This window comes from Oreochromis niloticus, linkage group LG11 (genome assembly GCF_001858045.2).
Source record: "Oreochromis niloticus isolate F11D_XX linkage group LG11, O_niloticus_UMD_NMBU, whole genome shotgun sequence".
Taxonomy (NCBI): Eukaryota; Metazoa; Chordata; class Actinopteri; order Cichliformes; family Cichlidae; genus Oreochromis; species Oreochromis niloticus.
The window spans coordinates 14,496,061-14,511,245 of record NC_031976.2 but is presented as its reverse complement, the minus strand read 5'-3'; the positions used below and the strand labels follow the sequence as shown (position 1 = coordinate 14,511,245).

At 39.9% G+C, this 15,185-nt stretch overlaps 1 protein-coding gene across 9 annotated transcripts in view; it reads right to left on the bottom strand.

Annotated features, from left to right (window-relative positions):
• The window catches only part of snap91a (synaptosome associated protein 91a), a 55,687-nt gene that overhangs the window by 28,777 nt on the left and 11,725 nt on the right, over positions 1–15,185 (bottom strand). For all 9 annotated transcript variants that reach the window (XM_005472565.4, XM_013276503.3, XM_013276502.3 and 6 more), the window contains 4 exons: positions 5,081–5,223; positions 2,612–2,687; positions 1,063–1,165; positions 405–498 (listed from right to left, as the gene is read on the bottom strand). In XM_005472565.4, the coding sequence (XP_005472622.1) occupies positions 405–498; positions 1,063–1,165; positions 2,612–2,687; positions 5,081–5,223 (416 nt within the window). The remainder of the gene's footprint in view (positions 1–404; positions 499–1,062; positions 1,166–2,611; positions 2,688–5,080; positions 5,224–15,185) is intronic.

Here is a 15,185-nt window from a genome sequence, read left to right as displayed (position 1 = left end):
AAATATATCTGAAGTCAAAATCTTCGTAAAAAGTTTCCTATGATCAACGTCTTCATTTAACATAGTCAAATTAATATGTATACTTGATAAAAGTTTGATATCCTTCTTCAAAATGGTCTGGCAAGTTACCCGGCACACAATCAGGTTTACTCGTTTCGTACGAGTGGATGTGCCTCCATGTTCAGTTTTGTAGTGGACATGTTGTCGTCTGGTAGGTCTTTACCCTTCTAATGTTAGATGTAAAGCTAAACTATGACTCCAAACAATGTGGCCTCATATCATATATCACTTCTTCACAGATGCTGCTACAGTACACAGTTTCGTTAAAGCCGTTCAGTATCTCTAGGGCAATGTCAGGATGCCTTGCAGTGTGACATTGTCGCCTATTAGCGAGTGTCACTCACATCAAATTCCAGCAGCGCGTCGATCTGGCTCTGCAGAGTAGGCATTCCTTTCAGCAGCTTCTCTACTGACATGGTCCTCATCACACCCTCAGCTCTGAGACAGAAAGAAATGGAAATTGTGAGGTTTAAGCAGCAGCTCTGTAAAACAGAGCTTGGGGAGATAGCTACTATGAACAACCCCGACTCCCTTGATAATTGGGGAAGACATGGTCTACTAACCACTGAAATGAATCCAGTCTCTGAACCTGTCACACACAAGTATCCGCCATTGTGTCTCATCTCTATTTTGTCTTTATTCTGAAGTCTATTTCTCAGTGCCAGTTTATCTAGCTAGAGGGACCTTGTGACTGCCAGCTACATAGAGCTGTCCCATCCATAAGCATGAGTGTTACCCCTCTCTGTATTCATCTCTACATGCCAGTAAAGTAATGCACTTGGTTCAGTGCCAGGCTGGAGGTGATGGAGCCAATCCTGCTCATAAACATGAGCTTTGTGGCTTTGGGATATGTGCTATTCTGACTGATATGGACAGCAACTTGCATAAGGTGTATATTTCTGATCTTGGGTAAGAAAAGCATGTTAAAAGATGAAAAGTCAATAATAGAGCTGAATTAATCATGCAGCAAGGCCATATGAGAAAGAGAAATAGATACTGCACCCTTTCTTGACACGGCCAAAGTCAAAAGACATCTGTCTGTAGGCGAAGGCCTTCTCGTTGAGATAGCGGCTGTAGCGTCTGATAAATGTGGACATGTCGAGGCCTGAGGACAAAACACACATAAAGTATCCACATGCACAGCTCCCAGTGCAAGAAAGACATTAGCAAAGTGTTGAAAGGTTGTATATATCAAAAATGACACCAAAGTCTGACTAGCTTTTTCCACACACTTCCAGTTATGCTAGAATTAGCTAAATAATGCCTGTCGCTTCAATCTTCATTCAACCTACATGTCTGTATGCAAATTATAAAAGTGAAGCTAAGAGATGTTAGCTTGGGCTAGCGTAATGGCTGTAAACAGCAAGGAAAAGTTAGCATGACTGTAAAATTTAAAGAGAAGACCAACTAGCAATTACAACATTATTTAACATATTTAACATGTATTTCAAAACGAAGGATAACTGATCTCTTAAGGGGCTTATGATTCAAAAACTACTCATAATAGGCCGGAGGTATCTTGTTAAAACTAATGGCAGGTGCTAGGCCTCACATAGGCTTCTATAGAAAATACTTAAATAAAAGCTTCTGACTGTGGCTTGGTTAGCCAAGTCATAGATTTAATGTTTAACAAAGATGATCCAGGGAAAGTCAAGTCTGCCCTTGGTCTATAAATAATGCTTATTTCAATATACAGAGTTAAGAGTTTTACTTTTCCATTTCCTCTTCATGTGATTTGCAGTTGAATATTTGTATTTTTTTATGGTTTTATAGAAATTGGATGCATGTAAGTTTTTATCTCTTATGTAATTATATTTCATCTCTAATAAGAAACAAAATGATATAAAATGTGTAAAAAAGACCAGTTTTAGTTTTACAAAGCTTGCGCCGTTAGTTATGCTAAGCTAAACTTAGCACTTAGCATTAGCTTTATATATCCCTAACCCTATCTAAAGCTAAACTTTGTATTTGTACTACAAAGAATTTTGCGCTAGTGTCAGCAGCTGATGAGCTTTACTTTGTGCAGGACTAAAAGTCTGAAAGCTAGTCTCATTTTGATTACAAGCAAAGACAGCTAACCAAAAGAGTAGTACAGAGCTTCTGACTTAACCTTCCTAAATCACTTTTAAAGGGATAAATTTAATGGGGATTTTGTCAGTGTAGAATCACAATAACAGTGCTTACCTCGGTAAACCCAGATTACCATAATCCTACTGCTAAACTAATTTAGATTTTAAATAGTCTTAAAAATGGCTTTCCACATTATGTAGTTCAACTAGCAGGCAAAATGCTCATAAGAACAGCTTTTGGACCCACAATTCATCACAAAAAGACAGAAATAACTTCACTGGAACAAAATTGACTGAAAGGAACAGGCTTTACTGGAAGTGTTGCTGCTGCTTGCTTTTGTATCTTCAAATATCCTAAACTGAGCTAATAGAGATGCAGAAATGGGCTGAATCAATTAGTGGTGGGATCCAGGATTACTTAAAGTTAGGGAACATGGGCAGGTGTGTCAGAAATTGGACAGAGGGAAGGGAACACCACCCACCATGGGAGCCAGTTCTGTCCAGGAAGTTGCTGAGGTTGAACAAGGTGTTTCTAGATGCCAGGAACTGGAGGAATCTCTGCAGGAAAAGATGCACACATAAGGTTAGCGAATCATCCTAAGAGACTTCAGTAATGAACACATGGCATATTCGCTGTTTATTCTATAGCTGATTATCATTTTAAACAGATGGTTGAATCTCTAAGGAGCTGTTCAGTACAGATACAGTAAGGCCCTCTGAACCCATTGTGGAGAATAGACATAAAAGGTGTGACTCTATAGTTTTCTGATTTTCTTGAATAGAAAATCAAGCATTGAAGGAGCAGTGCTGCAGCTTTATGAGTGGGAGGGTGTGAATATCAAGGAGAGCGCTGGGAAATAAAGTTTACTGTAATAAAGAGAAATCTGCTCAGAAAGGCTTTCTAAGGCTTTCTAAAATGCTGTAAATGTGCAAAAAAGCAATATTATACCCAACAAATAATCTAGTCCCCAAGTAAACAAAGATTTTTGTTTTGGTTTGGGTTTTGGGGTTTTGGGGGGCTTTTCTGTGCCTGAAACTATAATTTAAAGAAGATTGAATGCTTTGGATGAAAATAACAAAGTAAGCTGTATCTGCTCTTGGATCTCCCTCTTTTTTATGTGCTCCCATGGAAAGTCAAAGGAGGCATCAATGACTGCAGATAAGGCATCAATCAAGTCAAATAAACCATGAAAGGAGAAGCTGGGTGGAAGTGGGTTGTAAAGCAGCTTGCAGATGGCCAGCAATTGTGGCCTGAAAGAGCTTATTGTATGTGTTGAGGCTCAAACAAAATGAAAATAACTGAAAATGTGAAGTTAACCAAGTCTAGAAAAAAAGATATTTGGATTTCACCTTTATTTTGTGTTTTATGTTTTTTTTAACCTGGTTATTCAGAACAACTAGTTTCCGTAAGGCAAAATTTACTATTAAATCATACAGAATTCTTGTGCCCACATTCACGTCCACATCAGGCAGATTAGAGTAAAAACATGGGGAAAAAAATTCATGTACACACTGAGATCGGTTATTAAAAGATGTGTGTGCAGGGCCACAGCATCCCATTGTGGCCCATGGTAAAGCAATTACACTTGTCCTTTCTTCTGACACCTGCTGTGGGGACTGCAAGGGTCAATGCTGTTATCTTCCTGTTGCTAAATCTCATCTGCTTCTTGTCAGCTCCTGCCGGGAAATGCACTCCCCCACCTCATAATAATAAATAGGAAAAGTTAGGGCAGAGAAAGTAATGGCTTATTCCCCAATTAGCCAGTGTGTTTGCTTTTCTGAAGAATATTTGTGTATCAGTATTTCTCTCTCTGCTTTGTGTCATCTGCTGTTTACTTCTACGAGTTCCCTATTCAGAGCCTTCGGCTTTCTTCATGTGTCAGGACAACATTTGGGTCAGGGGGTCAGGGCCAGGCCAGTCCCTTGGCTAAAGCACAACTGCCATTGAATGAATGGGATTATGTTTTGCTGTTTCTCTTTCTTTATGGTCGGGAGTAGGAACATCCACGGCCATAGGTGAAGAAATGCTAGTGCTCTCACTGTAGTTAAATTTCCAACAAACAAATAAAAATCAAGCACGAAACAAAATACAGCAATGATTTTTGGCATCAGACATACACAAACTCATGGTGATGTAAATAAATGTATTAAGTCCAAGAGCAGGTAGAAGTCTAACACCTGTCAACATCTACCCCCTCATATATATACAAAGAAAAGCACAAACTAAACTTTATGCAGGCTGTTGATATTCACAGAGATATGTACACATGACAATAATAATGGACAATAGTGATATCTGGATGACTCGACAGCACAAAAAAGCCAAACATTACATTTACCGAGCCAATTCATCCTCATATTCACAGAGTTTTTTTGTCTGTCTGAACATATACGGTGGCAAACAGATTTTCATTGCCTCTGTGCAGTTTCTTTCACAATGTTACTCCCTTGACTGTAACTTTCATCTTTGTTAAACCTGTAAAATCCCGTTTTCTCTTTCAGTTCCCCTTAAAGAGATTTGAACTTCCATTTATTTTGGCCACTTGAGGCCTATAGACACCTTATAGAGCTGTCAGAAAGTACTGCACGCACTGTGCATCTTTTTCTCTGGAGTGGATCAATGTGTAGATTCACACCTAAAGTTTAAAACTATTCACACACAAAAAAAATGAAAATATCAGTTCACTAGGCTGGCAGAAATAAGAAAACTACTGATTCGTCTTTTCTGGTTACATTTTCACAAGGAACAACATAACTGTTGCAGATTTTACCTGTTGTTATGTCTTTATATTGCTGAATGAACTGAGATCAAAACCAAACCTTGTATACATAAACAAGGCTATTCCTGAACAACTACAGGCCTCAGTTGTCTCTGCTGGGGGCTAAACCCACATTAATGGCCACAAAAAGACTCAAAGTGGAAACTAAGTTTGTGTGTATTGTGATCTCACCTCATTGCCATGCACCATAAGGTGGTGTGTGGTGATCAGGGCTTTGAAAACCACCACCCAGCTGGCATTGCCGGCCCTCTCTATCAGCGTGTCGGCCATCTGGGGGACGTTCACGTTGGTTTCTTGGGTGGCCTGGATCAGGTCTGAGAAGCACAAGGGAAAGATGGAACAAGAGGTCAGCTCATGGATACTAGCAAGGGACATAAGCAGGACAGGCACAGACTGTGCTGAAAGCCTTTTCATTTTAGGAGGTAATGGCAACTCAAACTGCTACACTGATGGTGAAAGAAGGGAGATGGGCGAGAAGTGATGAATAGGAGTGCACTTGAATAAATGCAATGACACTGCATCTGGCTGCTGCTACATTTCACAGTCACACTCTCACAGTTGTCACTTAAACTGACTGAACGATTTCACATGCAAAGCACTCCCTCAAATGGAAAAACACCTTCAAATGGAAAGAGATTTTATACAACCTTTTTTCAAACGGTCTTGTTCTTAGAATCATATTAAGATGCTGCCACTTTTATAAACTAAACTGCCTTGGCCACACAACACATTGCCATCACTGAATACCATCTTTTAGGGCTATAATTAGATATTGATCTCTGTGAACTCTTATTTTGCCAATCGAGTGTCCATTTTTAGTCTGCAGCAGGCTTATCTGTGCAAGCAAGAAGAGCTCATCTGTGTGATCAGAGCTGCGTTGGGAAGCTGCTGATTTCCATCATATTGAAATGTACTTAGATGAGCTCTTCACATTATGCCACTAGAGCCTGGTGTGAGTCACACTGGCTGCTGCTTTGTTTCGTTTCTGCAACTAGTCATTAACACCATCAGGCAGAGCGCGGAGAGGAAGGCAGTGGAATATTCCACAGCAGAAAGACACAGAGAAAAAATGAAGCAAGAACTGCAATTCCAATCAGACGTGTGGACCTCTGGAGGGCAGTCAGTGCACCACCAGAAGGGAAAAAAGTTTTTAAAGTTGTTAAGGAGCTGAGTGATATTAAATCGTAAATTACCGATATCAATAATCCATGCTAATAATTAAATACATTTCATGATGAGGAACAAAAAAGCATCACTTTCCTGTAGAAGATATGACAATATGTTTTCAGCCTGTCATAAAATAGGCAGTCTTTAAAGTGGGTACCTTTAATTATTAGGTACTTAAATGTGATATGCAATTTAATACAAAATACTATCAAGCAAGTTCATTTTTCATATTCCACAGCCCGGCGGACCTTCCAGCTGATGCTTTACTTTCCCAATAAAACTGATGTCTTGGTACTTCCTCGTTTAGCTCGCTCTAGCGCAGAGGAGCAAGAATTAAAAGAGCAAGTTGATTTTGAAAGCAACATTTCAAAGAGCTCAACAAAAACGAGCAAACAAACAAGCTGTTGCTGTACACTTTGACACACATTGGTACTGTTAGCTAAAGGAAGAATTACTGAATTTTACAGGAAAAAATATCATTAATATGTCCCAACTTCATGGAACAAAGATATAAGAAAGTGAGGACAGGGCAGAGAGGTGAAATTATTTGCATGCTCAGCAAGAGCCATTTCATAAACTGGAAGTTTAAGGCTCACGTGTAAATTATATAGTAAACCAGAAGCACTCCAACACAGTAGTTCACTCTCTTAATTTACTTTTAAGGGAAAAGCATTATATTCTGTTTATATTCATTGTGTTTTCTTTGTTCTTTTTAATCATACTAGAAGTTTGTAGTGCAGTAAAAATCTGATCAAGGTAGCAGGACAGGTTTTCACTTACACACGAAAAACTAGATATAAAAAATGTGATATAATATTATACTACGGTGTATTTCGAACAAACTAGGCAGCTTATTGTCTTTCTCTTGATGATACTTTCTTTAAAGACAGAACACATTTTGGGTTCAACTTAAATGAAACCAGATGTGGTATCCTTGGTCTCTGCTAGGTGAGGACCTCTGTAGCAGTAGAGACATTATAAGAGAGATACTCTGAACTGATGTTTATGGGAGGATTCTGCAACAGAAGCATGGTAATGGTAGAAGAAACACTTTCACTTGGAAGAAAAAGCCTTTAAGACTTTATTTTTGGACAAAGTCTGGAAACTTTTACATGTTTTCTCTTTATCAGACTTGACTGGATATTCCATAAAGGCAGTCTTTATGTCTACCTAATAGAAAATTAATTGAAAGAATGTTTCAAAAAGGCTCCCAATAAGTACACACATGCTTCCAATATGGCTCCTGAATAACAGGTCCTGCTTCTAGAAAGACTGTAGTAGGTATCATCTATTTGAATTTAAGCTGCTGATATTCTTGAGTCATTTACCAGATTCCACCTTTCTACTAGCCTCTGGCCACACCCACAACCTGGCCACACCCACAACCTGTCCACAAAGAAAACACAATGGAAATTACTTTTATGAAGCCACAGCTTAAGACTGCACTCTCCTCAGTCTTACTTTGAAAGGACCCACCTCCCCACCCCCCCCAAAAAACTCTGGCACACCAAGCCAGTAGTCCAGATCCAGGTGATTAAGGTTAGCAAGTAACTGTTAGCAACATAGTTGAGCACTTTCCAGCTAACAAGCCACATACTTTGATATTCTCATCAAGATTTGGTGGGGAGCAAAGAATACTGGAAATGCTTGCTAACACATTAAGCTAACACATGCTAACACATGCTACTTTTGTAAGTTATATAGTTATACAGTTCTGGGATAGGGGGCTTCTTTCCCTAATTGTACTCCACAGTGGTCACAAAATTCTTATTTTTTAATTAATTAAAGCAACTTTAAAGCCAATTTTAATTTCTTAAACACATTTTCAATCAAATAACGTTAGCTAACTCCTACATTTTCCACTTGAATATAAAATGTTTGTTGCTCAAAAATAAAGCTGATAAAGAAGACAAAGCACTAAAAGCTTCGAATATCTACCCAAAAATAAGACCAGTGTTTAGCTGTGTTTCCTCCCTCCTGTTTATCAGCATCTTAGAGATGACGGAAAAGCCTCTGTGCAGGAAATCTATTCACTGGCAGACAGGAGAGGCATACCTTCAGCGACACCGTGAGGAACGAGATAACTACATGTGTGCTCAAAGTGATGGACAGAAAGGCAGAGAAAAGATGACCGCTGTCATTTTAATAGCCTTGATACAGCAGAGCAGGCCAGACACCAAATATTTCCGTTGAGTCTTGTCGATTCATTAACAGTGTCATATCCATGTCTGCACACTTAATGGCAGCACACCGGGGGGAAAGCTGAGAGGCGTCTATTCAATTTTCCTCTTTGGCTTATTATTGACTAAATGCCACTGCATCTCACACCTGGTACATCGTATAGTAGGAGCAATCTGCAACCAGTATTGGGAACTTGTAAGTTTTACTTTAAAAATAAGACTGAATGTTCAAAAAGCTGTATAGAAGATTGTTTTGATAACTTTTGTATTGCTAGCTTTTCCATATTTATTGTTTTTTTTAATCCACAGAAAACTGAAGTGGACACCAACATGTAGAGTAAATGTAAATGCTCAATGGAGTGCCCAATTGTTGTCATTCAAAAATTGCAGCCTCTGGGGATGAAAGACAACTCCAAAGGGCCCCAAACTGCATTTCCTTGAATGGTCACATGGTTGATTTATAGAGAATAGTCTGAAAAAGAGAAAATATCCAATGAACAGCAGTTCTCTGGGTGAAAATGTCTTATTGCTCCTAGAGGTCACACCAGAATGATCAGACTTCTTCAAGACAAAAGTAACTCAACCAATCCCTCGTTAATACCAAGGTATGCAGAAGAGCATCTCTGAATGGACAAAATGTTGTGCCTTGAAGCAGATGAGCTACAGCAGCAGAAGACCAAACTGAGTGCCACACCTGCCACCTAAGAGCATGAATCTGAGGCTGCAGTTTTCACTGCAAATGGACAATGGAAGAAGGAAAAATGTTGCCTTGTATGATGACTCTCAATTTCTTCTCAATTTCTGCTGTGGCATTTGAATGGTAGGGGCAGAGTTTGGCATAAAGAATATAAAAGCATGGATCAATCCGGCTTGTATCGAGGGTTCAGGCTCCTGGTGGTGGTATAATAATGTGGGGGACATTGTTTTGGCACACTTTAGGCCCCCTAATACCACCTGAGCATCATTTAAACAGCCTCCGCAGTCACCTCAATGCAACAAAGCACCTTTGGGAAGTGATCGTACACAGATTACCATCATAGATGAGCTGCCAACAAATCTGCAGCAACTATGTGATGCTTTCAGGTTGTGGACCAGTATCTCAAAGGAATGTTTCCCGCACCTTGCTGAATGTGTGCCAGAAAGCGTTAAGGCATTTTGGAAGGCAGCACGAGGTCCAGCTTGGTACTAGCATACTCTTGGTGTTTGTGGGATTTAGTTCTTTAAGGAATGTACCACTGACAGGTTAGAAAGAAAAAATGGTAAGGCAAATGCCAACAACAACAAAAAACAATTTAGCGACATTAAACAGAACCAAACTGTAGAGGGTTTTGGGTATAGACAAGAATCTTCTGGATTTAGACTTTGTCTTTGTTCATGAAGACTCGGGCTTTACTCAGCATCCTTGACATGATGTTTGGAGACATCGTGTAAGTCTGCTTTGAGCAAAAGTCAAATTTTTCATTGACATTCCAGCGAGAACCACGAGTGGTGTAGTCAAATGTATCTCTGCACTTTCTCTCAATAAAATTCTTTTTTCTGGACTGCTGCTAATTTTTCTCATTCCATGAATAAATCAAAACCTGTATTCATCGGCATGAGCAGCTGGGAGAGAAAATGAATGAATAATGATGTAAAAATTGCGTTCAAGGGCGTTTTGTCTTTCACAGTCGTGTTACAAGTCTGCTGGCTTTTTTGCTTCCTCTGTCATGCTTTCATCATGCAGTAATGATGGCTGCGCATGTCCTCTCAAATAGTAAGGCAGTGCACATGCCCACAGCACATGCACGCACACACAAACATGTAAAGTGTGTGAAGGATAATCCCTACAGGGCTGATGAGTCAGCAGCCTGCATCATCCTACGCTTTTCATCTCTCTGTCTGTCTGTCTCTCTCTCTGTATTTCCTCCTGTGAGGGTCAGTGCTGCTGTAAGACAGTGATGCAAAAAACAAAGCTACTACATCTACTATCTCCACAAAGATTTCGCTTAAATCTATTCTAATCAGAGTGGAAGATTCTAGCTGCAGGTTGTGAACATTAAATAAAGAATCTGGTCAGACCTGCTTCTGTGAAACTATGCAGGATAAAGTCGAAGGAAATATTTCAAAAAGGAATCCCAGTCGTACAGCAGGATAGGAACGTGGGTAGAGTCTCAGTTCAGATTGAGATTCTTAGCAACAATTCAGCAGGAACTCCTGACTCATCGTCTCCCCTCCTCTTCCCTTTTAATTATTTATACGTACGAGTATGAGTAGGAACGAGTGACACGGGGGACCCAGTGTAGCTGAGCGCTAGCACACACAGATAGAATCACCCTGACTAACAATTATTTGCATGTTTGGATCCACGTTCCGTGTACTGTGTGCAGAAATATGCAGCAGATGGAATCATAAATATTTTTATGGCATGGCTGCCTGTCTGCACCCTCTCTGCATGGGAAACAACAGCACAGTCCTAGCTTCTAGTCCAGATTCTGGTTCAAATTTTTTGTCATAGTTCACCTGTTGCAACAGTGAAATTTTACTTTTATGTGTAAAAATGAATTCCCAGGTTTGCTGTTAATTATTAGTAGTCAGGCCAACAAATTCCAAAAATCTCCACATAATCCAGGTTATGTTAAAATCAGTTAGGCTCACATCTCTATTGATCTAGAGTCCGTCGGCAGCGTGCTATACTCCACTGCATCCGACGCTTTCCGTTGTGCTTGGTGATGTAAGGCTTGGATGCAGCTGCTCGGCCATGGAAAATCATTCCATGAAGCTCTCTATGCATAATTTAACATAATTACTTTAGTGATTAATAAAATATTCTGATTCTGATGCGCTGTTCTTGAGCTAATCTGAAGGCCACATGAAGTTTAAAGGTCTAAAGCGATTGACTCTGCTGAAAGTTGGTGACCTTCAGCATCCATTGACCCTGGTCTGTGATTTCATGTGCCCTACAACTTCGTGGCTGAGCTACTGTCGCTCCTATTCCATTCCAGTTTTTTATAATACTACTAACAGCTGACCGTGAAATATTTAGTAGTAAGGAAATTTAACCACTGGACTTGTTGCACTATCACAGTGCAAATCCTATCACAGTATTCACCCTGTGCTCCTGAGAGTGACACATTCTTTTGAAAATGTTAGCAGAAGCAGTCTGCATGCCTAGGTGCTTGATATACACCTGTGGCCATGGAAGTGAAACACTTGAATTCAATGATTATGGTGGGTTAGTGAATACATTTGGCAATATAGTGTAGCAATCACACACAGTTGTGTGGAGGATTCTCGTGTGATGGCCTGCAGTAGCATGGACACACTCAGGCAATTGAAATGCTTATAGTACAGTTGGGAGGCTTCATTCTGTGGTGTTTTGAGAATTACAACCCCAATTTTGATTTTATTGATTGTTCCTGAAAAATAAATGTAAAAAAATCCATTATAGCTTAAAAACAGGAGGGTCAGTCTTGTACTGTGGCCACAGTATACCTTATCAGCATACAGCTTGTGTCCTTTATTTAAAGCCTAGGGAAAAGTTTAGCCGTTACGCAAGGTTATTTGTGACATGAAGATTATAATAGCCTCTACACTATTCTGCACATTTATTATTTTATTTTGTACGCAAATGTGCTTGCACAAACAAACACAGATTTTTTCCTGCTCTAATTTACGACCACAGCACCTGAACCGTCTTTGTGCAATGTACCGAACAAAGACAGGAGATGCATGATCATGTTGTTCCAAAACAGGAGGAGAGAAAACAAGAGATCCGCACCTGTTTGAATGAGAGGAGCTCATTCAAACTGGAGCTCGAACTCACGCGCGCATACAGTCCCCATACATGCAGCAAAAATGATAGCAGACTTCTGTTGCAAAGGTGTTCCCTGAACAGGTGGTGCTGCTGGATCATATTGACTGGGATCTTCTCACACTTGGAACTTAACATGTGCTCTGTTGCCCTGAATGTTCAGATAACTGTCACAGAATGCTTTATCAGGATGTTCGCAGCATCTGCCACACCCAATAACTCTCAACTGGCAGTACTCGGATTTCAACTAGCTCTTCCTTTAACGCATCAATAACTGTAAGCGATATCGAAACCACTGCGTGCGAGTACAACTGAAGGCACACCACCAAGCACGAGTGCACCACAAGATGCATAGAGAGGCCTCCTGGACCAACAACATCCTCGACATTTTTCTGCTCTTTTTCATAGATTAATTTTTACCAATGTGCGAGAGACACTTGGGACATGCCAAGGTGGTTTCCTAGGCAACAGGCTCTGGTGTTTGCAGTGACATCAAGGATGCGGTGAAATTTCTTTGAAATCATCTTCACAGTAGCAAAATGATAGGGGTTATCTAGCCAAAGCCAGATGCATGTGAGTCATACCAGCCTGAACGTGGCTGAGAGCAGAAGCGGCTCTGAATCCACATAAATACTCAGCTTTACCCTTCATGTAACTAGTGGTTATTTTATCTTGTCATATCCATATACAGTAGCTCCACATTTGAACAGATGATACATAAACATGAATATTGGTTTATTCAGTAAGCAGTGTGAGTGTGTGCATGTGTGTGTACGCGTCTTTGAGTGTGCAGAGCGTGATACAAGCCATGCTGCATGAGTGATGCCTTGTTGAGCTACACATGAATGGACCACGAGAGCGCAGTGGTTATATATAGCTCCTTTCACCCTTCAGCAACATGTAAGGGGAGGGGGGGGGTTGGACCCACAATGCACTGCGCTCCATAGTAGCATGGCACCAATGTGGTGTGGCAGCCAAACAAAGAGGGAGCCATTGGGATTCAGACACTGTGGAGGCTGGAAATGAGATCTGAGGAACAAGCAGGCATCCCATACAATGCTGCAGTTACTGCTGGTGGACACAGATAGCAGCACAGCGCTGCCTTCGTATGGACGCTTTGGCTTTTAGTGACACTTCACCCCGCTGCTGGTGGAGTTTGTAGTTTTGTTTTTTCAGGATTCCACATTCATTTGTTTCTGTTTATTAGTGTTTTTTAATATTTGGAAAAACAAACTTGGATCTGGCATTAATGTCCTGATCTTATCTGCTATGTCCTGTATAGTGGCTTGTCGGACTCAGCTTGTGTAGAAATATCTACATTTGTGTTGACCCTTACAAAAAAAAGCACAAAAGCCCCACTATATTCTTATGTTATAACACGATTTGGAATAAAAGAGAAAAATTTTAAGGAAATGTGATCAAGCACACGTAGAGTGGGAGACAGGCACTTGGCTTGGCGGCCATTAGTAGGTGATAGTATTAGCATGGTTAACTAACATGGTGTGTTAGTGTTATTACCTGAACATTACCTTTTTTAGCTTGACTGGCACTCACTAAAGGTGGGTGCTCAGTAAAGGCGGGCAGATCAATGCTTTTTTGGGGGGGGGGTCACGCCTATTATTTTGCCCCAGAAAAGCCGTACCAGATAAATGTTTACACAGTAAAATATAAATGTGCCCATAGACCTTGAACAGCTTGATTTACTGTGATGATAATATAGTCTGAAATGAACCTTCACTGTTCACTGGCCTGGTTCATCGCTCATCATATGACTAATCTTTTCTGTCGGTGAACAGATCTGTTTTTGCCAGCTATATTTACTGATTAGTCTTCCTCTAATTACTCTAATTGTCCTTCCTCTTGCCCACATCCCCTGTATCTGAAAACTGCTGTTGCTATCTGAGATTTAAATCAAACAACAAAAGAAAAACTTACTTAAATTAAATCAGTTCTGCCTTCTGGCTTGCTGTGGGCCTTTGCTGTACTAGTCAGTGTATCAGCTGTTCATTTCCCCTAAGTATGAGGGTCTTCCCTGTGTAAACAGAAAATTGTCTAGCTTGTGGATTTCTCTTGGGTGCAGCAAGTTGTGCTCTGAGGAAGGCTCAGCTGTATGCTGAACCAAGTGCTGCAGCCAAGACATTTTTTGTTGTTGACTTTTTTAGGGGGTTGTTGCGCTTGTTTTTCTGATAAAGAAACATTTATCTGTGTGTGCGTTACAGAAAGTGTGTCCAGAGGTGAGGAAGCACAGAAGAAACATGGTACACCACACATAGGTGTGCACATAGCATCTGGTGATGTCATTCACTCTCTGAGGTCTAATTCAACATAGATGGCAACTTTAACTATATATGTTGGGGAAAGGATAAACTGACTTTTTGATGTATGTCCGTTAGCATGATGACGATGATTAATGTTATATTATTATTATTATTACTAGCAAAAACCTACCCAGCTGGAGGTTTTTCCAGGTCAGCCTGTGGCACTTCGTTAAGGTATTAAGGCAGACATGCATGTTAATTAATCATTTTATTCTTTTTTTCTTCATTATATATCTCTAAATGTGTTTCTTCGTCTTTTTCTTTGCAAGCTAGATATTCATTGTGCAGAACAAAGTAATCAGTTACTATTAGCATCACTGTCTGATGAACACTTATTTACAAAGTTGCAAGGCAAAACATTTCAGTGACCTCAAACTGCATCTGTGCTACAATTTGTTTAGGAACATTTAGTTATAAACCACAATGTACACATAATGTACACGTGATGTAACAAACACGTAAGGTGACAGGTTGTTAGCGGGGGATCAGCTGGTAGTGCTCATAATAGACATAAATTGTAAGGATTTGAATGTTATAAAAATAATTCCCAAAAGCTATATAGACACTGATACCCTAGGCAATTCATATATTAAGTTTAATCAAAATTCACTAACAGATTGATTAACAAGGACTTAGGGAACAGACTACATATGTACATATGATAATTACAGTAAGAATATTATTATCATCATTATTATTATGCAACTTCATTGTCAAGATTTAGGAGAACAATTTAATAAAAACTAACGTGATTACCAAAGGTTAGAGTTTTGGTCAGGGTTAGGGCCATTATCAATGAGAACGTTGAACTTAGTGGGTTA